This window comes from Hermetia illucens, chromosome 2 (genome assembly GCF_905115235.1).
Source record: "Hermetia illucens chromosome 2, iHerIll2.2.curated.20191125, whole genome shotgun sequence".
In the NCBI taxonomy this organism is placed as follows: Eukaryota; Metazoa; Arthropoda; class Insecta; order Diptera; family Stratiomyidae; genus Hermetia; species Hermetia illucens.
The window spans coordinates 145,661,813-145,686,177 of record NC_051850.1 but is presented as its reverse complement, the minus strand read 5'-3'; the positions used below and the strand labels follow the sequence as shown (position 1 = coordinate 145,686,177).

Genomic DNA, 24,365 nt, shown 5'->3' with positions numbered 1-24,365 from the left:
GACCGGTGCCATTAAAATGCAGCCAGAAATGAGATGGTTAAACATCTCTAACACCTAACCATACATTTTGCACTGGTCTTTCTCCACCTATTCTTTTATTATGAGCTTTTTATAAGCGGGGGTGGTAGTCAAGCCGTCCTGAATGGCACACATAAATTCCTCCATCCCAGCAAAGAGCTCCCCAGCACACAGCCATCTGTTCGACAAATGGCTACCAAAGACAATTCACATGTTTGCCGTGCATTGCCTTCGCCTTCTATTCATCGAACCGCTCTTGGTGTGACTTCACCTCACCCAAAGAATTGAAAAATCTATCTTTCAAATTAGATGGAGTCAGCCCACAATCGGTGAAGATGTGCCGCCACGCAACGACGCCCCTACCTCCTATGTCATGAGGCAGGTCCATTCGTTGCTCCACGCCAGAGTTTCGATGAGCATTCGGACTTTGATCATAGTTGTCCGTATTTGCCGCTGAACGTTTTCCAGATCGGTCTTCGTCCACGGAAAATTCCGAATGCATTAGCCAGAGAAGGTATAGCGAATACATCCAGTGCTATTATTTTATTCTTCCCCGAGGGATGTGATTTCAGTACCAGGTTAACACGTCGCAGAAATTCGGACTGTACAGCAACCTTCAGATCACCAACTCGAGCATGGGTCGAGCTTGAATGTGGAGGTCACCAATGTTATGTTTGGTATTATTAAATTTTAAAAAATTTTTTTTATTAAAATTTTCGAACTGACAACGACGGCAAAATACTTTTCATATCTCTTCTGCGCTACCTCCCTTGCTAGCTCCCTTGCACAATATATTCTAGCGTCTATCTCTGTGAATACACAAAGGAGATGTCATACTCGGACTTGAAAATTAAAGTCATAAATTTAAAAAAAAAAAAAAATTTAAAAAACCCAAAAAACCCCGAATGTTAAAACGTGGAGAGTTTCCTAAATTTCCCAAAGCTGCTCAAAATCGTAATAGATCTGAACTGCAATACCAATTGGAAATGTGATGTGGAATTGACGGAATGGAATGAACACGTCAAACTCATCTGTTTCCATCAAGTGAAGTGTGTAGTTGACAATTTCTGTCCGCTAAATTTTCGATAATTTGTCAAGGAATAATTGTTCTTAGCTTCCTCGTTACTAGTTCATGAAAAGCCATAAAGTCAGTGAGATCTAGCACGCGTCCAAAATGTCAAATGACGGCCCCACTAAACAAGATATCGAGCAAATTTTCAATAGACTTCGGGCGCAAATAGCAAACAAGGTGGCTTATATTCAATTGAATAAATTTGCATTGATTTGTGCGATATCGCCGAGGGGATCGGCGACACGGCCTCAAAACATGCAAATGAATGTTTGCGTGTACTAATTGTTTTCTTTAATTCTGTTTGTAGAGCTGCTTTGATTGTGCTGCGAAAAACCCAACGTGGTCCTCCGTCACCTATGGAGTCTTTATTTGCATAGATTGTTCTGCCGTTCATCGCAGCCTCGGCGTTCACTTGAGTTTTGTGCGCTCGACGAATTTAGACACGAACTGGACATGGGTGCAGTTGCGGCAGATGCAATTGGGCGGTAATGCGAACGCCTCGCAGTTCTTCCGACAACACAACTGCAATACAACGGACGCCCAGCAAAAGTATAACTCCCGGGCCGCGCAGTTATATCGCGACAAATTGCAAGCTGCGGCCATTCAGGCTATGAAAATTCACGGAACGAAGGTAAATTGCTTTGATTTCGAATGAGATGTTTTGATTTTTATCACAAGCTTGTTTGCTGAGCTGGCGTTGGGTTTGTTTGTTTGATTTAACCTCTCTCGATTGCAATATTATCATTTCACTGCAAAAAAACACGAAACCGAATCGAAATAAGAAATATGTGCCTTATCTGGTTTTTTTATCAGTTAATTACAAACAGTTGGCTGATACGCGGGATCATTCGTAACTTTTTGCTTTGAAGTGCTGCGATCATCTGACAAAATTGAGTTTTGGATGGGGAGAAAGTAAAATGCTTCCATTGAAGTTGTTGGGGACTCTGTCCTTGCGGAGTTTCTAAAAACAGGGTTTTCTATGATGCCTCGTTTTGAGGATCTCTAATTGATTGCCTCTTTCGAGAGAATTTCCAATTCTTTGATAAAAATAAGCAATCCCTCGATTTTCTTCTCATTTCCACAACAGAGAAGGCTTAGTCACCTTCTTTATCAACTTTTGCCGTAAGTACACATCAACATTTTTTCTTTGCAATTTCCAGTTGTTCTTGGATACTCACTCAGACAAAAGTGAACACGAGACGAAAAACCACGAGGAGGACTTCTTCGCTGAGTGCTCAAATGACAATCACGAATTTACCAATAACAATAATAACAATGATATTGATAATGAAGCTCCCACAGTCAAGTTGGTAAGTTCTGTGGTTTTGAGTTGCGTGTTTCTAACTCTTTTCACTTGACTTGATCCTATTTTTTCTTAACTAAATTGTGATTCTGTCTTTGATGAACTCTGCAATTCGCAGGTGGAGATAGTACAAAAGGCCGAACCGATACCTCCTGCTGCCTCGCTACTCTCTACCGAACAACCCAGCGTTGATTTTCTAAACTCGCCCTCTCTCGCTGGACCTCCAAAATCAATCATAGGTGTCAGGAAAATTCAACCAAAAAGGGCAGGGGTAAGTTGAATGATTTCGTGCAATTTAAGTTGTGAATTTAAGTTTCGCGAACGATTTTTGTGCAGCTTGGTGCTAGGAAGGGCGGATTGGGTGCTACGAAAGTCAAGGCGAACTTTGAAGATATCGAACATAGAGCGAGTTTGGCCGATCAACATAAAGAAATAGTGCCTGAACGTAAGCTTTCCCCGGAGGAGGAACAGGAGACAGTTACCAGTGTTCGTTTAGCGTATCAAGATCTTTCCATTAAGAAAAGCCAAGAGGAGGAGAAGTTGAAAGCTGTTGATCCGGCAAAAGCTAAGCAGTTGGAGCGATTAGGAATGGGATTTAATTTGAAGGGGTAAGTTAAAAGACTTTTTTTTAAAATTTTTGTTAACATCTAGTAAAGATCCACTAGTCGTGGAGAAAGTAGGATATTACTGGGATATGGGTTTTGGGGGGTTTGGGTTTATTTATTCAGAAGCGGGGCCGGCTGGTCTTGATCGACTGATCTGGATGAAGACGAGAAACTCTAAAATCACCATCTATCGTATCAAGCCAATTAAGTCCCTAGCTCCGAGCGGGGACAAAAAAAAAAGAAATATAAATGAAAACAGAGTTTTTACTTTTCGAAAATATTTATTCTACACAATGTTAATTGACAATATGAAGTGACGGGTGATTCGCGGCAACTGGGCGAGATGTTATTTGATTTCCTATATTTATTCATTTATAAATGCTGATTAAGCGTCTGGCTGGTTGCATTTTTCCAGAAATGCAGCAAATTCTTTCCAGACGGTATCTTGTTTCGTCGCGTCTAAGGTGTCTGTATCTGGCGGATTAGATACAGGCACGTGTAATCTGTTTTTTTGATTTATGTGTGCTGACGCATACATAACTAGCCATCGTTGTTTCGACCGTCCTTTTGAACTTTTCCTACCGATTTCGATGTTCAGACTAATCTGTGCAAGTGAGTTCTCTTTAGTGTGAATTACATGTCCCTATCTCCGAGGAAGCTTCTTGCGCAATTTTTCCAGGATCAGTGCAACCCCATATCGATCGCGGATGTCATTTTGTGTTACGCCATGGGTTGATCGTGCGTTCCATTATCCAGAGGCGCCGTTTATTGTCGGGCGTACAATACTGTAGTCAATTTTGGATTTGAGTCGTTCATTAATGTCGATTACAAAGAACGCCGGTTCACAATTGATAGCATTGACCCGAGGTTTAAATTGCTCTGTTCTGGGCAGGTCACCGTCATTAACATGATAGTGTCTGTTTTATTGGGGTCGGCCGTTGCATTGGCATCTGCGCTCTTCAAGAAACCCGCTGGTCTTGTGTCAAAAGCTATGACTTAGGACGCGGTAAAAATGGCTATAAACTTCTATATTTTGGTAGTCCCCACACACTCAATAAGGTGTTGGCATTGCCCTCTCAGAGGGTTTCCCTGATGCCATTAAAGAAGTCGAACGGTTTGTTGACCGTCTGATAAAGCTCACCATTATATTAGCTGATCGCACTATTCACTTCTTCACTGCATACGCACCATCGAGTGAGGTCGACCTGACACCGAGAAAGATGCCTGCTCATGCCTATATTATCATTGGCGGCGAGCTTGATGGTTATGTGAAAGAAAAGCAGTAACAGGTGCAATGGAAGAAATGGATTTGCAGCGCGCAACACCCATGATCTTGTACTTAAGGATATATGGTCCATCAAACGATTATCTTCCTACATTTTATAGTAGGAATAGTAAAACGCAAATAGACTATATTCTCACAAGACCCCGATATTTTACCACCGGCATTGATTGCAAAGACCAGCACACCTCAACATCGGCTGTTGATTGCCTTCTTGCGAATCAAACCACCAATAAAACAGCGTGAACGCACTGGCCCATCATGCATTTAATGGTGGCGGTCTCGTGATAAGAAGATGAAATGATCTCACTTACGCGATTACCTACCATTAGGAATGTGGAAGAATCGTGGAACCAAATGAAAGGCACGATCCGCAAAATGGCCTCAGCAACCCTCGGGGTCACCAAGTTAGGTAAGCGGTACGTCAATCGCGATACTTGGCTTTGGAACGACGATGTTGAAATGAAGGTCCGTGAAAAGAGACGTTGCCCGTCCTGTCGTTCTCTATGGTTCTAATTTTTGGCTGACTATATAAGAGAATAAACGCCGTCTTGCGGTAATGGAGACAAAGATGTTGCGTTGGCGTTGGCGTGACACGTTTTGATCACGTCCGAAATGAGGATATCTGCGGTCGATATGGGGTTGTACCGATCGCGGAAAAATTGCGAGAAAAGCGTCTTCGATGGTGTGCCTACGTAATTCGTGCTAACGAGTATTCACTTGCCAAGATTGGTCTGAACATCAAAGTGGATGGTAAGCAACCCTTCGACGAAGGATATTAAAATTTCTGTTTTACTCAGATTTAGTTCCAAACCGTGTTGCATCAGATGAACCACTCTACTTTTAAACAAGTTGCTCTAGGTAAGTATTGTTATGAGACGCTTAGGAAGTATAATATGCATAGAGCAGCTGGACGTTAGATGTACCGTGGGATACTGCTTAATACACATAGAGTGACGAAGTGATGATGAACACCGACAGAACACGAATCAATTTTGATACACCTGCCACACTCCTAGTTTTACTGTTCACTTTCTTTTTTTTCTCACGAAATCGCAAAAATTTAATTTGCGGCGGGCCGCGTGTTTGCAAGTACAACTTCGTGAGTGTCCGCAAAGTCGACTATGCGTCGATACTCTTATTGCGGGTTTCCCGCATGGCGTCTGTTGCCGTCGCCGGCAATGATGATATAGTCATCAGCAGGGACGTTGTAGGTTTTTGCGTCAAGCAGGTACCAGAAGGTATATTGATCGGCATTGGATTGACCTTTCTGTGGTGCGTATACGGTAAAGAATTAAATCGTGCGATTTTTTTTCTAATTTGTAGCCATGGTTGGCAATTCGCACTAGAATCTTGCAAATGCCTTCGTAAGAGTGTTCAAAACTTCAATAGCGATGAAAGTATCAGAGGAAGTTGAAATACTTTTGTGCACGGAAACTCTAGTTTTCTTGTGTTTCATAGGGTGTGAAGAATTCGTTTGGTATTTGTAAATTGGCTTCGTAAACAAATGTCTCTTTGATTGTAATATAGTGGGTAGGATAGGGGGCAACACATCTCCTATGGCATGTTGCAGCGCTTGATAAACTTTGAGTCGTTATCGGTTGACAGGCGTGTTAGTATGCCGAAATGAAAGACACAAGTCCTGTAGAATACTTTATCGAATTTCTAGATTTCCAAGGGCCATTCCACGTCACGTTGAAGCTACATCAACGTCAACCAATTTTTACTTTTTGATAAGAAACTGAGGGCCCTGCCCATTTTAGTTTCTATCACATCTATTGTGTAGCGTAAAAGTTTATAGACTCATAAAGATATGTGTCGGGCGGAAATCACCTTAAATTGATTGTCTTCAATTTTTCTTATACCTGCTAAACTCTGCTTAATTTGCAAGTAGAGAAGGAATCAAATTTTCCCATGAGCAAGTCGGAACATTGCAAGATGGATTTATTTGTGCCGTTACTTGGCTACTGTTTTATAAGCCGCTGTCTCCAAGAGAACAAAAGGAGGACTCAAAACAGTTATTTCTTCATCGAGATATCGTCAGTTGAAATCATCGCTGTAGATTTAAGCAAACAGCACGATATTTGGCAATTGTTTTCTAATACAAAATTAGGTCTATGAATCTTGAGTATATCCAAGTAAATTTTGGCGAACTTTATAAACGTATATGCGAACCCTTAATCTTCCGCAAAGAAGCATTCTTGATCGCCTGAACTTCTGCAAAAAAGCTTCAAAATTGGCTGACGATAACCGCCATGGTCAGGAGCGGCGTGTGCACACTCTATTTACGGACGGGTTGTGAATACAACTGTATCTGAACCGCAATCGACAAAGCAGCAACATGAGGACAAGCGGCTCCATGAGCATTCCCAGAATAGAGTGTCAGTGAAATAAAAGTCATGACAGCAATCCGCCAGCTATGCCCCGCACTCCCGGAAAAAAACTACACTCTTTTGAGGAGGGGATGTCCGTTAATGGAGAATAGTATAGGGGCAAATATCCTCCCACTGCTTCAATAATATTCATTCATTTATTGTCAAAAAGGAGGTGATTTTAATGCAGAATGGTGCTCAACCGCATAGAGCTTTGTCAACTTGCGGAGCGATTTATCAGTGCTTGTAAATGTTTGGCTAAATTTGCAATTTTCGCGACATGAGTCCCATACAAAAATTGTGGCGCAGATTGAAAGAAAGGTAATTTACGGAACCTACACCTACCTAAGACTATGCAGCAGTTGATTGGATAAATACCGATGAGGGAGACGGAAATTCGGTGGTGGATCTAAAAAAATGCAGCGAAAATTTGCTACATAAAAAAACGTATGTAACTCAATAAGTGTCCTTTCTAATAAAATTGTAGGAATTAATTTTCCTTTTTTCATTTAAATTCTATACCAAAATCAAAAGATCTAGAAACTTTTGCGTTACCTTCTCCTAACATGCTTGCCGTTTTCGAAATTTTGGGTAAAACAAAACATTATTAAAGTCGATTCACTGTCTGTCTATCTGTCTGTCTGTTATATGCATTTTTCTCCAAAACGGCGAAATCGTTCCGAACGAAATTTGGTGGGCATATGGGGACTATGAGATCACATGCATTCAGTGAGTGACATAAATTTACGTGGAGTTTAAAGGGGAAATCGCAATACATGCAAAGGGGGGTTGTTAACATTTTTTTCATCGAATATAGTCATGTGGGATATCAAACGAAAGGTCTCCATTAGTATCCGAATCTGTAAAGTGCGCGAGTAAGGAGTCATAATGTACACACCGCAAGTGAGACAGGACTCATTTTCGGAAACTACACAATCCAAAATTCCGAGCCTGGGTGGAAATCATATGGGTTCTCTCAGACATTACAGAATTAATCTAATTTTGTGAAAGATTTGACTTTGGCGGCTTTAGGTTCAAAACATCCCTTCTCATCTCCCTCTGGGCGTTCCTGTTACGGTTGTAGGGCACCTGTAATTGCGAATATCCAGTTAACTGTGGGTCTGAGTCCAAGCCTAACTGAAAGCAATTCATCCCCGTGGGTGCTGTTGTGCATGTTTGATATTTTTAGGGGATGATTGTCAACTCACCAGAGTATGAGAAACTTCAGCATCGGCATGTAGAAGAAACCTTAAACTGTACATTAAAATAGTTATTTCTGAAACTTGTGGCATTTTTTTTTCTTCTCCTACAAAAATGTTTATTTCCATGTATATAGGTATTTCGGGAGCTATTCATACTCTTTTTACCTAAATGATTGGGAAGGCAACATAGCATCCAAAGTTTAATTATTTAATTCAGGTGGCACGTACTGCACTAAGTTTGGTCTCTGGTAATATTGTGGTTCCGAAAAGTGTTACGTTCTTGAGTAATCCACCATCGCTATCCGTTCCTCCCTCACGATTTTTCGGGAAGCTTGTACTCTGCACTTTTATACGCGGCGTAGTTCTAGTGCGACCAACTCGCCGGCCATCTTCTGATTGCATGGAATAACGCGTAATGTAATTGCCACTTTTATTTCCTCATCAACTTTTCCACTGGCATTTGGGCCATACTCTGTCGAAGTTCTTCATTACTTATTGTCTCACGGCAGAATACTCCGATGACACGGCGTAGATATGAGCTGACGAAAGCTTTGAGCTTTTGAGTAACAGTGGCGATCACTTTCTTTGTATCATCCTCACATAGTAGTACACAGAGGACGAACCTCGACTTGATGCTGGTGTTGAAATAGTTGCATTACCAAATTTTAAACAAAAGAGCGAATGCGGATTCTGCACCGAACAATCATCGGCAGTCATTTGGCCAAGGCCTATGATTTGATGACAGACAGCATTCACATATCAACAGCGTAATTGACGTGTTCGAAGATAGAGTCGCTGTTACCGTATATTCGTTCTACCCCGTACGCCGTTTCTAATAGTGAGGATTGGCGTATTTTGCGATGAACACGCAGTTCAAGTCAGATGGCCACCGTTTGCATCGACAATTTATGGATTGGTCTCTAGAGGAGATGGAAACTGATGTTAATTTTTATCGAAAATAATATTTTCGAATAAGGTACATTCCCGGTTGAATGGTTTTATGATTTAAGTTTTCGTGGAACCATTGGGCCCTACTATATTTTTTTTCTCTTCTAAATGCTTGTGTTATTCCAAATAACTCCACTAGGATCGTTAGTATTCCCTAGAGTCTACTATCTATTTATCCTAAAGGTTGGTAGAGCTATATCAGGTTAGGTCATTTGTTCGATGTTAAAGAGATAAAGATGACAGAAACATTACAGTCAATGAAAAGCAATACTTCGGCAAACGCTATTCAAGTCGTCAAACATATATTTAATTATCGTTTTGCTGGTGTTATAATTTAAAGTTTTACCCTCTTTTATGCTTTGACGACGCTATCTTGACAAATACCGCTTGGATGAAATTCCTTCGATTGTTAAAATTGCCGCCGATACCGTAGGTGGGCGTTACTACAGCTTCCCACGCCGATTCATTCAGCTAGCCTGTTAGCTGTTAGCCTATATGTTTTTGGTTAGCAGAATCCGGATAACACCTAACATTTCAGATGCAATCTTTGTTTGAACCACGTTTCCGATTGCATGGGTCGTGCTTTGCGTTGCTTAAAAGTAATACTGCCCCTGGCTGTTCACGAACGGCATTATCATATGGATCCAAAAATGATACCCGATCTTGAACATAGGCATTGATCAAGTTACGTGAAATAGGTCTGTGCTTTTGCCGGTTTGGCTCAAGTTGAAGCTCGTTTTATTAAATGCAATGAAGTCAAGATGATTTCGAATGAGTACCTGCATCTTCTATAGATTGAGCTTTGTTGTTTGGTTCAGGTATTTTAATTGAATTGAATATTTTCATAGGTCAAATCTAGTCTAAATTAATAATTATATAAATATTTCAATCATTTCTTAAATTATTTCATTTCAGAAGCGGCGTTTCACATTCCGTGCTTACCGATATGCAAACTATCACTCAAACCTCTGCACCGAAACATAGTTTAAAATCATTCGAGAAGGAGCCATCAACTGATTTTTTCGATGAATACTCGACTCCAATGTACACACCCACATCGCCGAAGGTTGATTCGGAGCTGAGTCAAATGGGTTGGGAGACAATTGAACCAATTGATATGCAATCAAATATTTCCACTATGTTCTCGCCATCCAAGCCATCAAGCATAAACGAGCAGCCTGGACGAAAAACATTGAAAAGTGGACGAGAAATTAAAACCTATGAAAATGATACGGCTCAAAAGAAATTCGGTAATGCAAAGGGTATTTCTTCAGATCAGTTTTTCGGCAACGAGCAATCGTCGATTGAACGTGCGACTAATTTATCACGATTCCAGGGCTCAAGTAGTATTTCGTCAGCAGATTATTTCGGAGATGGATCTTCATCATCAAATACAGCATCACATAGAGGTAAGATTTCATGGTATGGTTTACGTGAACTTCTAAATTTGAATGTTCCCTGGAATGTTGTGTTTAGAATTAAATCGCAAGTTTCATATTTGATAAAAACTCTTCGGATATGTCTTCAAGGTATGTCTTTAAAACGTGGAACACCCATCGACAACCCGGACCGACCCTTTATCATTTGTTTCGCACACTAAAGTTCCTGATACGGGCAACGGCAAACAATCAACAGGTTGGGATTTTTTAAAAGTTGTTCTTAACAGCTTCGTAGGAAATATCTTAGTGACAATAATATAATTATACAGGAGGATGTCAAATTGAGAAATCAATTTGACTAACAATTGGTCAGTGAGCTGGTGTTTAAGAATACAGTTAAAGTATTATTATAAGAGATGAATGGGCCAGCTATCTACTGAAAAATCAACGCCTAGGATAGACCTCATGGCTACGACCTTTGACTATCGAAAATGGCAAAGGATTGGTTCTTAAAATGGGCGTACGCTCTTTCACCCCTGTACCGAGGTTTTGCAGAATGCTTGTTTGCTCCAACTCGAGCGAGAATTCCGTCGGACATTCTGGGTCTAAACGAAATGGTATGTTCGGACTCATTCTCTCCTCATTTTGTTGTGCCAATGTGATTTTGTAATCTTAAAAGTTAACTGGTAGTAGAAGCGAATTCGGTGTCGGACTATTCCCACAAAGTGGGTTTTCATTACTTGAGAGTCGTTTTCTGACAGTGTCTTTACTATAAAAGTCCGGTCCCGGTTAAGGAGCGTCACAATTGTACAGTTCTATGTACCAATGGAGATGTCCGATATAGAGGAGAAGGATGCTTTCTATGAGTAACTACACGCTGCTCTTGAGAGGTTCCCTAAGGGTGACATTTTGATTGTGATGAGTGATCTGAATGCCCAAGTGAGGTCTGATATTTTCTCCAGATATGTTATGAGGAGGCATGGTCTTGGTGTCCGCAACAACAACAGTTTGTAGACTTCTGCAATTTTCATCGACTCATCATCGGCGGCAGACTGTTCGAGCACAGAGTCTGGCACACGGTCGGTCTAGTTTCCAACTTATCGGCAACCAAAATCTAATCGGATAAAGCTCATCGCGATTGCCAGTAGATTTAAGAGTTGTTATCTGAATGGGCGTAAGAAAGGAGTGTTGCCAGCGGCTTCGAAAAGGAAAATCATCTGATGGTTGTTTACCTTCGTTTCTGTGTTGCATTTGCTGAGAGGAATAGAGTAGGTTTCCCAAATTCAATACCAGTCGTCTCCATAATCCGGCTGTCGTTCAGCAATGTAATGGGAAAACTTTCTTGCTACGCAAGTGACGTAAACCATAAACAACCCGTTATCAAAATCGCCTATTGAAAGCTTGGCTGACTGTGGAAATGTAGAGCTGAAAAGTTGAAAGTTTTGTTGTTAGCTTCGAACGGAGGTGAGCGCCACGAGCATGAGCTCCGTTGAAAATTTTCATGCAACGTATCAAGGAGCACTTCGAAAGCTTGATTGAGAGAGAGCAGGATGGTTTCCGGTTTGAATTTTTCTGTATTCACCACATTAAAACTTCACCTGTTCATCGATTTCGACAAAGTTTTCGATGGCGAGGGAGAGAAAATAATAGCTATTATCAAAGCGGCATATGAAAGCGCAAAATATCACGTGTTGCACTTCAGAGGAATTTGAGGTCGACAGTGATGTCCGATAAGGTTGTATCTCGTCACCGATATTATTTGTTCTTGTTATCGATGACGTTATTCATGTTGTCACATTTACACCTACCTAGAAACCTACAATAGACAATGACACTTTCACCAAGTCTTGGATTGTGGCTAAATGACTCTCGCCTTGGAAAGAGAGGCAAGTAAAATCGGACCGAAGGTTACATTAAGGGACAGAGCGTCGAAAGAATTGATTAATTTGTATATCTAGGAAGCCTTCGCTGCTCTATACACAATCCGAAAATGCAGTTATTTCAAGACAAAGATCAAGTTGAGACTGTTCTGTTATTTCGGTGTCCTTATATGGAATTAACACGTAGAAAGTGACCACCACCGTTACTAAAAAAAAACAAAACATCCCTCCATCTCAGCAAAGAGCTCCCCAGCACACAACCATCTGCTCGACAAATGGCTCCCAGAGGCATTTCACCTGCCTCTGACCTTCCATTTATCGATCTGCTCCTCGTCTGACTTCACTCCACTCAGACGATTGAAAGATCAATCATTGAAGTTAAGTGGAGTCAGGACGCAATCTGCCTTTCAAACAACTGATGCAGAGACTCGCCTACTCTTTGCTGTAAAAATAAGCGCGTAGCGATTCGATTTGGCGGTAATGTGCTACAACATCAACTAACCTTTGATGCCCCGAGGCAGGTTCATCAGCTCTTCGGTAGAATTTGGATAGTGCACTTGGAATTTGGACATTATAGTCGGCATCCGCCGCTGATCGTTTTCCAGATTGGTCTTCATCCACGGCAATATTCCCGCAGTGATTAATGACCTAGTTTATGTTTTGTGCCAACCGACCATATATAATGGTAAACTTCAGCGGTAATCCAGTCAGCATGCTGGGCGGGTAGTCCCCGAATTCCATTCTTTTATTTTTTGCCGAAAATTATACTGCCTTGATGCTCTTTTGGGATTTTTTGAGTGATCTGAAAAGGCTGCGCTGTTTTCTCGCATACGGTTTATTCTGGATACGTCTGGAGTGACTTTCGCCACGCCATCACAATTGATTGCATACGATAGAAACTTTCTACTTTAGTGTGTCAAAAATTTCAACTATGGATGTCTCACTGGAGATGGCTTTGTTTCGGTAAACCCTCTGCACTTTATTCTTGAACCGAGGTTCCAGACGAATTTTTCATGGTAGATCTCTTCAGTCATCATCATCATCATCAACGGCGCAACAATCGGTATCTGGTCTAGACCTGCCTTAGTAACGAACTCCAGACATCTCGATTTTGCGCCGAGCTCCACCAATTTGGTATCCCTAAAAGCCGTCTGGCTGCTGCATCGTCCATCCTAATGTAGGGGGTCAAAAATTATTCGGAAGATTCTTCTCTCGAACGCTGCCAAGAGTTCGCAAGGTCCGAGTCCGAGGAATACATAAAGACTGGTAAGATTATTGTCTTGTACAGTAATAGCTTTGCCCTTTTGATGAGGCGTTTTGAGCGAAATAGTTTCTCTCCGCGCGGAGATTTCATCGTCATAGTTATTATCGGTAGTGATTTTCGACTCAACATGGGAGAAATTTTCAACGGTCTCAAAGTTGTAGCCTCTTATCTTTATTTTTTTCCTTTGACTAGTACGATTGAATGTTGTACCTTCTTTGGTTTTTGGCGCTGAAGTTCCCTCATTAATGTGCAGCCGAAGATCTCGCGCTGATCACCGCCTGCTCGAGTTGTTCTTCCCACAATGTCAATCATCGAATCAATCAGCGTAGGCTAGTAGTTGGGTGGAGTTAAAGAGGAGGGTGCTGAATCGCGGATTACTTTTTCCAGGTTAAAGAGGATGTATGATAGGGCATCCCGTTGTTGATGTTGAATAGTTTCGAGAGTGATCCTGCTGCTTTTATCTGGCCTAGCATATTGATCAAGGTCAACCTAATCAGTCTTATTAATTTCGTCGGGATCCCTTCGGTCACACAAACCAATAATGCGAATCTTCTAACCGTGCAATATGACAGCCGTCACTGCACAACAATACACAAGTGATTGTAATTATAATAGCGATATATCAGCACACAGTCGAGATACAATCTCAAATGAGATAGAATTCTCGGTGTTACTGGAGATGCAGAGAGCCAAAGGATCCATTTCCTGTTTGACCCTATGGACCGCTGTTTGGAATTCGTCCCGAACCTCATCGGAGACTGCAGTCGTACGGCGAATAAAAGTGCTGCGGCGAATACTGAAACTGTTGCCCACAGTGCGACATGGTGTTATTGACCCCCATTGAGTCTTGGTCGTCAATTTCCGGTATGACCACTTCATCCGCTGCCTACGTTGAAGTGATCCTCACAGATTGTGATGAAACAGCCACATCAGGCGGATTCATGCTCCTGGACATCGTGGCGCCTGGACGTCGAACCGCCTCACGGTTAGCGGTTTCGACGCCGTGCTGTTCATTACGGTAGTTCGAAGTCAGACGACTCCCGTCAGTTATCCGTATCGCACCCCCTTCTCATCTAATGGATTTGCATTTTATACCTAACCTAGATGTGGTGATAGCCTTTTGAGTAAGTAATCTGTAATACGGCAAAGTTCTTGCACTTTCCCTACCTGCTCCATGAGGCCCTGCGGTAGCATTAGACTGAAGCTATCCATCCCTTCTCTTTCACAACCGGACTTGCGACCGACTATACTATTATTCATATTTATATTTGTATACGTTGTTCTCCTCCTTCAATGCCACCAATAAGTGGATACTTTCAAGCTCATTTAGCCTTCCAGAACGCGGCTGTAGCGACTTGGAAAACCTAAAAAAACTATGGATAGACCCAATATAAACAAAAATTACAACACCCTTCAGGCCGCCTGAGCCCAGTTGTACTTGCTGCTTTAATTTATGTTATTCGTACTAAAAAATTTTCTTCATTCCAGGTTTCAACAATATGAACTTCAATGCTCCTGATTTGGAAGATGTTAGAGAGAGTGTTCGCCAGGGTGTCACAAAAGTAGCGGGTAAACTGAGTACGTTAGCGAATGACGTCATGTCCTCCATACAAGACAAGTACGGATACTGATAATCAACTAAGGTTTCTAGAGAGCTGAATAAATTTGGAACCGGGAAAAGTTCAAGAAGATATTGGAAAAATAGATAAATACACGAGACATGTATATCAGTATCAGAACAAAATTCTTTAATTTTAATAAGTGAATGAATAATAGCGAATAAAAATAGACTTCTGAAATGCAAAATATATATATACATAAAAATGTTACAAAGGCCTGGTTCTAGTTCATTACTACTTTACCGATTGTGCACATAATGCCACGAGACGGGATCCAAAAATCCGATTTTAATTTTGCTTCCATCACATGAATCATGTGCACAAAGTGCCACAATAATTTATTTCTATTATTTTTGTGTCTTCCCTTAAATACGGGGCTAAATAGCTTCACGTGAGCTGAAATCGTTGGTATTTTATTTTTTGTTATTGCAAGTGTTTCATTTTTTTCTGAAAAACTTTACCTATTGATTTTTTTGCAATTTTTATTCTTTTTAATTTTGGTTTGGTTTGCCCTAGCTATGTATAGATGTGAATGTATGGGACATGGACACCCTATTAGAATTTTTTTCATCAAAATCCCTTTAATCGATATATTGATTCACGTATTTTTTGATTTATAGAAAGTTTTAGCAAATTATGGATATTTTTCTAGTTGGTATGATTTATTGGGGCACTTGAATATAAGAACTGTAATATAGTAGAATTCTGTAAATTATTCCGGAAAAAGATGTAATACACAAATAAAATACAGACGAATATACAAGTAAAAGATTTTCTGTGTTGTTATTGTCCGCTATATTCTCCTTTTCCCAACTTTGAGTTGTAAAATATGCTGCTTCTACTCACGTCACGTCTGGCACGTGGTTTTTGCTCTTGTGCTTTGTTGCACTTAAATCTAAATATTTAATCGCCATTATTACTAGTCAATATCATCTGACCAATGGGGCCATTTTCGGATCAATTTATAGAGTGATAGGCCAGGACTTTCCGTCGCAATAAGCTGCCGTTGTCCAAATAGTTTATAATCTGCGGTGACTTTTTGATTTTTCACTCCATCCATTATCAGAAATTGAGTGGCGTTCATTTGAATTTCTGGTGGCTCTACATTCGAAAACTTTCCCAGAAACGCGATACAAATACTTTTGTTATTAAAGCCCGGGGTATGGACGCCTGGTTTCTCCCATCCACGACCTTCATAAATCAAGCCATTTCCTGCTACTAAGAAGTTGTAAGCAATATCGGTGAAACCGCGATCATTGATATGATAATTCTGTATATTCTGTACTATATAAGTGCAATCGCTCTGTAAGGCAAAGTAGGATACAATGAAATTCGTAGTGTAATTTATGATTGGTCTGAATACTTTATTGAAACATTGCCCGCCGGCTGTATGGGCTATTATTACAGTAGAAACAGGAACTTTCAAAGTGGCGGCTGATTTGGCTGGTTGCGCTAACCATTCGTCTCTGTGTATGATGTCGAAATCTGTTCCATTATGGAGACTAGCTGTAAATATAACTGTATCATAATATCAGTCGAAGGAAATAGCACTTCAGACTAGTTTTCTTACATGTAGATGGGTTGTTTGTATGTTGCGGTTGAGGCGTCACTGTGCAGATGATTATAACTACAAGTATGCATATGGCTGACATTAAAGCGACTCCAATTACAACAAATTTTGTTTTCAGTCTCTGTCTCTTCTTACTTCCTGTAATATGTTTCATTTGTAATTTTGTAATTAGTAACTTATGATTGATATTGTTGAAGGAAATCAAATAGTAAGAAAAAAAATCTTTTCTATATCAAAGTAGATTCGGATGGTGAATCAACAACAGGCCGGTTAGGTGGTTAAAAATTGGCGATGGGAAGGATACCCAGAAATAAAACCGAACATGCAGGAGAAGAGGAGAGCTAAGGTTACGGGCAGAGTTTTGGGACCTCAGTACCCGCGGAAATGGGGAAGTGGGCTCCCGGCCATCTTGGACATGGCAGAATATTCACTGGAATATAAGGACCACGATAAAAGGCATCAGGTTGGTGTACGGCAAGGTCCAGGATGAAAGCGCATTGAAGGCTTCGGGTGGAAAAGTAAGCCAGGCAACAAAAGTGGTGCTCATTCAGGACACAGGACAGGAGAAACTTGAGATACGCGAGCGATTGAACGAATCAACAGGGCAATAAACCCCAAGAGAAGGAGGTGTCAACTATCAAGAAAGTGCAGCAGGTGAGGAGGAACTCACGTACCCACAATTCCAGATAGTGTGAGTGTACCTTACAAGGAGGATGTGGAAGCCTGAAGAAAGGTGAAACCTTGGGAAAAGAGAAAAAGGAATATGATATGACCGGAGATTATTATTACTCCAAACGAAGAATTTTGAATGTTGCCAATCCTGCCGCGCCACGAGAGAGGAATTTGCTGCCAGCCTCGCGGAGCTGGTATACGGGAATTGGTGCGTCTGGTGAGGGACAATCTTCGACGCATCAAAGCCACACCTACCACCTGACACTCGTCCCCACCTGTCTTGGCTGGCTTGTGCCTTGTGCAATTTAACGATTTCAAACGACGATATTCCGGACAAAGTGATATCATCCAGCAGGGCCTGTTGCAGTTCCCGTTTCGCTTCTTGCCTGGCTTGTGCCTTGTGCAATTTAACGATTTCAAAACGTTATAGTACGGAAACATTGCATTAGATGGTCCCAGAAAAGGACCTTGTGTTGGAATTAAAGAAATTGAAGAATGTAATCGCGGACAAATTTTAAGACATGAAACCAATATAAGCGGTAACAGACTGTAGACCGATATAGTCTGCAAGGAGATAGATAAGGTCATCATGAAGGAGGAGGTCCGCAAGGCTTTTGAAAAGAAGTTGAAACGAATTCAACCTTATTGGACTTCATGAGGCTAGAAAAAGCCCACGATAGGATTCAAATCGCCACCATCAGCTTACCAGTGGGGATAGCATTCAAACTATCGACAGCAGGGAGAGGAAGAATAGGTTGGATTATGTGCCATTTTAGAGATCAGGCGGCACTGAAATGGTGCTTTATATATCTTGCTTTCGGTAGCATTGCGATAGGTGAATTCAGGAAAAGGAAATGCGGAATGGAGGGCTATATCAGCAAGAATTGTGGAGCTGATGCAAATTGCTCACTGTGCAAATGAAAGGAGGGTGTAGACCATTGGCATATAGCAGATCGTAACAGGTATCCGGAATATAGAAGAGGGAAATCAATCTTAACCACTGCCAGGTGGTGCAGGGTCTACTCTCACAAACCATCCGCTAGAAGGATATCGATATGACCATAATTAGTTAGTCATATTGACATCACGATATGGGCTTGTAGAGAACAAGTTTTTCTGGAAATAATGGAGCACCTGGAAGAGGGATTCATCAGAGCACAAGTGAAACGAATTTATATATACGGCTGGTATGGTCCACCTAGTGCTACACTTGCGGGGCATGAGTAGGTGCTAGGCGCTCTGGGTTTGGATGAGAGGACGTTTCTTGACTGTTTCTTGAATAGAACAGCAGGACAATGAATGTGATGGGACGTGTTTTGCTCAAAGCACTCATGAAACTAGATGTAATACTCGCGAATGTTGAGACCTCACACACTTTCAGAAGAAGGAGCCTGCTGCCCAGTAGGTAACCGAACTACTGGTGGAACAGCAAAATCGCAAGTTTGCGAGCCGAATGTTTGCGGGTAAGGGTGCTTTATCGGAGAAATCCGGTATCGACGGTCGAGTATTGAATGTATGGCTCAGCATTTATACTGGTGGATGCAAGACATACTCAAATTTCTACTGAACTAACCGGAACGGTAGCTGAATTGTAAACGCAACTCCAAGTCTGGTGCTTGAAGGTCTCTGTTCGCTTGGACATAAACCCAACCTCAATGAAACCCCCACTAGGTGGCCAACCGCTAATAACCGCGTCGAAAACATATATCATAGTAATTCTCTTCCTCAGAGGGCTATCGTGGTTCACGTGGTACCAGATAACCTTTGGTGAGGTTTCATAGCCGAAGCCACTTCCGGTGAGCCGCCTTGTAGCCTTGGATCTGATCGCCCTAATTAGGCCTTGGAGCTTTCGCCTACTGCATCACGATCAGCAAGTCAATGTGATCACAGTGGTTTCCGGTGCTACCATGTAGAAGTTGATTCAGGTGGTTGCTGATCCGTCTACTTCCTTGTCACCTCAGAGCACCAGAGAGCGACGATCTATAGGGGAAACATACACATACGCGACGTGTAGACTTGGATATGATTGCCCTAATTAAGCCTTGGAGCATTCGCCTTCTGCATCACGATCGGCAAGTCAATGTGATCACAGCGGTTTGGTTTAGTTGGTTGCTGATACCTCTAATTCTTTGTCACCTCAGAGCACCAGCAAGCGACGATCCACAAGGGAAACATACACAACTATGAACCGGTAAAAAGGGGGGATTCGCAAAAACAAAAAGGACTGCTTCAAACGGTTGTGCTAAGGTCCCGATATAAATTCTTGGGTTGGATGGATATTGGGTGATTTTGGTCGAGGATTGCTTCTTAGAGAAAACTTTTTTGGTACAAGACGGATGAGAACCCCAAACAATACATTGTTTTCTGCTGAGGAATGTCATGGCGGCAACGATTATCGGTTTTGGCGATGACCTGGTAAGAGCGGTTCCTTGTTGAAAAAGGTCGGCCTTAATCTGGCGGATGAGAAAATGGAATCGGTCTCAATAACGAACCGAAAAAAGCAAAACCCTGTGAATGTAAAAGTCAGTGCACATACAGTCGTCTTTGAGTCGACTATCAGATACTTGGGGGAGATGCTCAGTTTGACTTTTCGATCTAGAACATGCATGTCAAAGGGCAGCTAGTGCCAGCGAGGTACTCGCATAAATGTTGTCAAATGTTGGCGGATCAAAACACTGTAGAAGATTAAAATTGATAGACCAGTAGCTTACTTCAAACTACAATTTTATTTTATTACTGAATATTTTCAGTAGCTTTGTACTGATGAAGGGAGTAAGTTGCTCGCGAAATATTGTTTGGAGTTTGGAGTAAGCTACTGGTCTATCAATTTTAATCTTCTACAGTGTTTTGATCCGCCAACATTTGACAACATTTATGCGAATACCCCGCTGGCACTAGCTGCCCTTTGACATGCATGCTCTAGATCGAAAATATATATATATATTATCGAAATATATATATACATAATAAAATAAAATTGTAGTTTGGAGTAAGCTACTGGTCTATCAATTTTAGACTTAACTACAAACAGAAGGCAATATCTAACACTGTAGAAGATTACTTTTAGTCGAAATGGTGCGACCCATTCTGCCTTACGTTCTGTGTAGGCGGAGGCGCTTACAAACTCTCAGAGAAGGAAGCAGGTGAATTTGGTTTACTGGGTGATGGCGCTGAGGGTTTGCAGCGCTTTTAGAACCCCGTCAGATAAGGAACTATTGGTGGTGGTGGACATTATCTCATTCCAGGTGGTGAAAGAATTGAGTGTGATATATCATCCAAAATGTATGGAGCGGTAAACATAACGCAAATAGGAAGAGTCTTTGAAAGGTCAATGGACGCACATTAGGGTGTGGTTTTTAAGAATCAAATCGAGTCACACGACGTCAAGTCTATCCGGCGAAATCGAAAGTATATTAGCCGAATTTGGGTTGAAGTCTGGAAGAAGAATATTGTCTGTGAGACAGTCCTTAGCATTCTAGGCACGACAAAAGAGGACAAAAAATGACCATTGCCACCGTCTCTGAAAAAACAGCGGAAAAACAATAATTCGGTAGATCATCTGCAGGATAAGATGAAGGACAGTCCCGATTTCCTGCTTTAAGTACTGGAGCTATGAGCACATAACCAGGGTTTGCAAAGGACAGGACAGAAGCACTGTGTGTTATAAGTGTGGCGGACCCGGGCACGAAGCGACGACTTGCGGGTTGGAAAAATGCTGTGTTCTTTACATTAATCATGGTTTGCAAACACACGGCTCATGTTTCCGGTTCTGAGGGTGCCAGGTTTTCAAAGTCGAGTTGCAAAAAGTGAAAAGGCGCCGTCAGTTTACCGTTCCCTCAAGCAGGAAGACTGCTTGAGAAGCTCATTAAGCCAAGATTGACTGACGCAACACGTGTTGTGAGAGACTTCTCACCAAAACAATATGGTTCTAAAGCGGGGCGATCGATTGAGGAAATGGTCCACGCTGAGGTTGAGGCATACAATTGCCATTGCCGACAAGTGATGCTTCTTGTGGCGCTAGATATAAGAAACGCCTTCAATTTTGCAAGGTGGGGGATTGTTTCTATATTTGAGGTTACCTTTTGCGGATACTGAGTAGACCCGGTTGCTGCCCCATGAAAATTTTTAACCGCATTCTTGACAACCGTATTCATGATGTCGTTAAAATAGCAACGAATCAAGCAGGGTTTGTTAGGAACTATGAGGCAATACACACTGCCGATTATTCATGGAGAAAGACCGTGAGAAGCCTCGCCCTTTTTACATTGCATGGAGAACGAGTTTGACCGTGTGGATCACAAATCATCTGGTATATGGTAATCTGCGGTAACAACGCAGGCAGGAGAACCCTTGTGATGGGTTAACTTGCTCTGCCACGGTCCGAAAAGTAAAGTTCGAAGTGTAGGGGGTATATCCAAACCGCTTCATGTCTCTATTAATGTTCATCAGGAAACCACCCTATCACAACTTCTTTTTGTTCTTAATATGGACACTCTCACATGGAACATCCAACGTCCAGCGCACTGCTTTATGAGTGATGATATTTTCCTAGCTTTTCATAGCAAAGTTGATCTCGAGTAATTAGTTCAAAAATGGGCTCATGTAATACGATCTCGGACTGAATCTGAATAAAGCAGAGTTTTTAGCGATTGATCCTAATGAAACAGTTACAAACACTGTCAGTGACAGTGACCTACCCAGAACTGCACGATTTAAATATCCCAGAACAACGCTATCAGCCAATGATTAACTGCTTAACGGCTCAGTGCAACTTGGATGAAGTCGCGTTCCTCAGCTGGCGTTCTTCATGATTGATGTACGAACGAACGTCTGAAATCCAAAATTTATCGCAGTGTCGTCTGTCCTGTGGCCCTCTATGGTTTTGAGTGTTAGCCGATTATAAAAAACTATGAACGATGCTTGGGATAATGAAGACGAAGATATTGCGTTTGACCAGTGGTGTAACACGTCATGATTACATCGGAAAGGAAGGTATTTGAAGGTATGGATCGTTTTTTGAATTCAATATTGGGAATAAATAAATTAAGAAAAATCAACAATTACATACCATTTTTGAAGCATTTGAATATCTTTTGTGATTTGCTTTTAGCACTCCCACTTTCACCCTTATTTTCCGCAGCTTGTTTGTTCAGTAAGTATTGATTTATTGTTACAGGTCCTTGGTAGATGGCTTTGTCACCAAACATAACGTTTTTAGAGTTATTAAGAGCGATACTACCAAACTGGGTTTGTGATGAAACAATATTTGACTGCATTTTATGGGAAAGTTTTCCTTCGTAGGATGTTGTTGCGTCTTCGTTATGTTGAATAGTTTGAAAGGGGTCTACCAGCAGGTTGGAAGCTACTATATTCGTATCCTGCTTTTGGTCATTGTCTTTGTCAGCACTTGAATATCTAGTTCCTGTTCCACTTATACCGGCTTCAAATTTCGTTATATCCATTATGGAAATGTACGATGATTGTTCAATTTTTAATGTTTATTTCATTATAAAGATCTTTTTTAGATATTTTCTCTATTCATTCCTGTTTACGGTTATTTTATTATATTATTGTGGTTTTCCGTCACAAAGTAGTTAATGTTTATATGATACACTTATTATATTATTTCATAAAATGTAATTTACTTCAAACCGAACAATGAACTAAATTTTAACTACAATTTCATGCGGTTTCACAATAATCCACGTAACTCGCACTCAACTATCGGAAACTTCCTCCCCAATACTCTGGTAAATATTGTATCTAATTTTATCTCTTCGTTTGACAAGCTTTTATTTTTAAAATTTGAAAATTTACGATAGCAATGAACATTGCTGATAAAGGTAAAGAGCAGTATGCGTCTGCAGTGGAGAAATATAAGATTCAGATGGTCTAGAAAGTATTCAATAGCTAGGTCGCATTGCGAGTTGCCTACAAAAGTATCTGTGGAAGTAGTTCATGTGGATGAGTTATCATTCTGGAAGTAGATAATGATTGTTTGCGTCTGGAATGAAAGGAAGTATTTGAGCAATAATTTAGCTTTTTGTAATAATCGGCAGGAGAAGAGAAGTGAATCGTTTTGAAGTTATCTTACAACATTTGTTGTAGATGATAAAAACTCATTACTCGATTCATTTGTTCCTGGGCTTTCTTAATTTCGCATTTTTGCAGAACATTGAACTTGAAGGCATAAGAGGTAATCTCGAAAATAAAAGCATTTTCTTTTTGTGAGGATATTGAAACCATAAATTCCACTTAACAGTGCGATATTTTGTTCGGGATAGAAGAAATAGAAGAGATAGAAGTTTAACATGAGTACCTGCTGTGAAGGTATAATCTCACCGTCGTCCTCTTCGGAGGTCCAGCGTGATTAGCATCGTAGTACTAGTTAATACTGAGGGCAGGCTCAGCATTAATTTTTTTTTTTGGGAGTAGGGTAGGTGAATGCGTTTACGCACTAAGTGTTGGACTCCCGCAATAGTACGCTGGCGGACTACCAACTAAACACCTCTCTGTCATCAAAGAACTAGCCTGGAACCGTTTGACACATTACTTCGGCTAGCCCTCCCGCTCTTCCGGAGGCTCAGCATTCATACCGAGTTATAAACTTACAAGGAGCTCTGCTCGCGATATGGTCACAACCACTACCACCACTCTCATAAGGGGCTAACCGCAAATAACCAGGCTCCGAGCACGTCCTTCAGGAATTCTCCTAAACCATATGTTCTCAGAAGGTGATCCTAGTTCACATGTACCAGATAACCCTTGGTGAACCAAACAAACCAAAGACAGATAAGATTTTGCAAAGTAGGTTACAGTTCACTAATTGCGTAATTGGATGGCATGGTATTTGCGAATAAGCCGATTCATCGGATATCCGCAAATAAGCAAAAGTATCCTTGGAAAAGGTTTATTTACAGAAAAAATGTCTTCAAATTGATTAGATAGATCATCACACAGTGATACATTGTTTTGTTAATAATAATAATCGTTGGCGCAACAATCCATATTGGATCAGGACCTTGAAGTATATTAGAGCACTTCATTCAAGACCGGTACACTGCAATAACACTGTAGGAGGTAATGTGGTCACCATTGCGCTTGCTCGAGATTTATTACCCTGATTTGACTCAGGTACACATTCACAGCTGAGTTGACTGGTATCTGACATCAAATCAC

At 41.1% G+C, this 24,365-nt stretch overlaps 2 protein-coding genes across 4 annotated transcripts; one reads left to right on the top strand and one right to left on the bottom strand.

Moving 5' to 3' along the window:
• Window positions 1-1,043: 1,043 nt before the first annotated feature.
• On the top strand, window positions 1,044-15,716 carry LOC119648217 (ADP-ribosylation factor GTPase-activating protein 3). The gene is made up of 7 exons (XM_038049825.1): window positions 1,044-1,267; window positions 1,398-1,721; window positions 2,251-2,400; window positions 2,512-2,664; window positions 2,730-3,001; window positions 9,718-10,211; window positions 14,814-15,716. Exons 1-7 carry the CDS (start codon window positions 1,193-1,195, stop codon window positions 14,954-14,956), a joined length of 1,611 nt encoding a protein of 536 aa, XP_037905753.1. The 5' UTR covers window positions 1,044-1,192; the 3' UTR covers window positions 14,957-15,716.
• On the bottom strand, window positions 15,049-23,080 carry LOC119648218 (peptidoglycan recognition protein-like). 3 transcript variants are annotated; one of them, XM_038049826.1, is made up of 4 exons: window positions 22,255-23,078; window positions 16,515-16,652; window positions 16,308-16,462; window positions 15,049-16,247 (listed from the first exon to the last, which is right to left on the bottom strand). In XM_038049826.1, the coding sequence occupies exons 1-4, from the start codon at window positions 22,646-22,648 to the stop codon at window positions 15,864-15,866; spliced, it is 1,071 nt and encodes a 356-aa protein (XP_037905754.1). In that variant the 5' UTR covers window positions 22,649-23,078; the 3' UTR covers window positions 15,049-15,863. The 3 variants fall into 3 exon arrangements, with proteins under 3 accessions (XP_037905754.1, XP_037905755.1, XP_037905756.1); XM_038049827.1 differs by having other exon boundaries at window positions 16,308-16,450; window positions 22,255-23,077; XM_038049828.1 differs by lacking the exon at window positions 16,515-16,652 and having other exon boundaries at window positions 16,308-16,450; window positions 22,255-23,080.
• Between the last annotated feature and the right edge of the window lie 1,285 nt (window positions 23,081-24,365).

Coding starts and splice junctions, on each gene's coding strand:
- LOC119648217 (XM_038049825.1), top strand. CDS start 1,193: ATGTCAAATGACGGCCCCACTAAACAAGATATCGAGCAAATTTTCAAT. Junction 2,401..2,511: donor AAGCTCCCACAGTCAAGTTG/GTAAGTTCTGTG, acceptor TGCAATTCGCAG/GTGGAGATAGTACAAAAGGC. Junction 2,665..2,729: donor TTCAACCAAAAAGGGCAGGG/GTAAGTTGAATG, acceptor ATTTTTGTGCAG/CTTGGTGCTAGGAAGGGCGG.
- LOC119648218 (XM_038049826.1), bottom strand. CDS start 22,648: ATGGATATAACGAAATTTGAAGCCGGTATAAGTGGAACAGGAACTAGA. Junction 16,653..22,254: donor ATTCAAATGCTTCAAAAATG/GTATGTAATTGT, acceptor AACATATTACAG/GAAGTAAGAAGAGACAGAGA. Junction 16,463..16,514: donor TACAAACAACCCATCTACAT/GTAAGAAAACTA, acceptor ATTATGATACAG/TTATATTTACAGCTAGTCTC.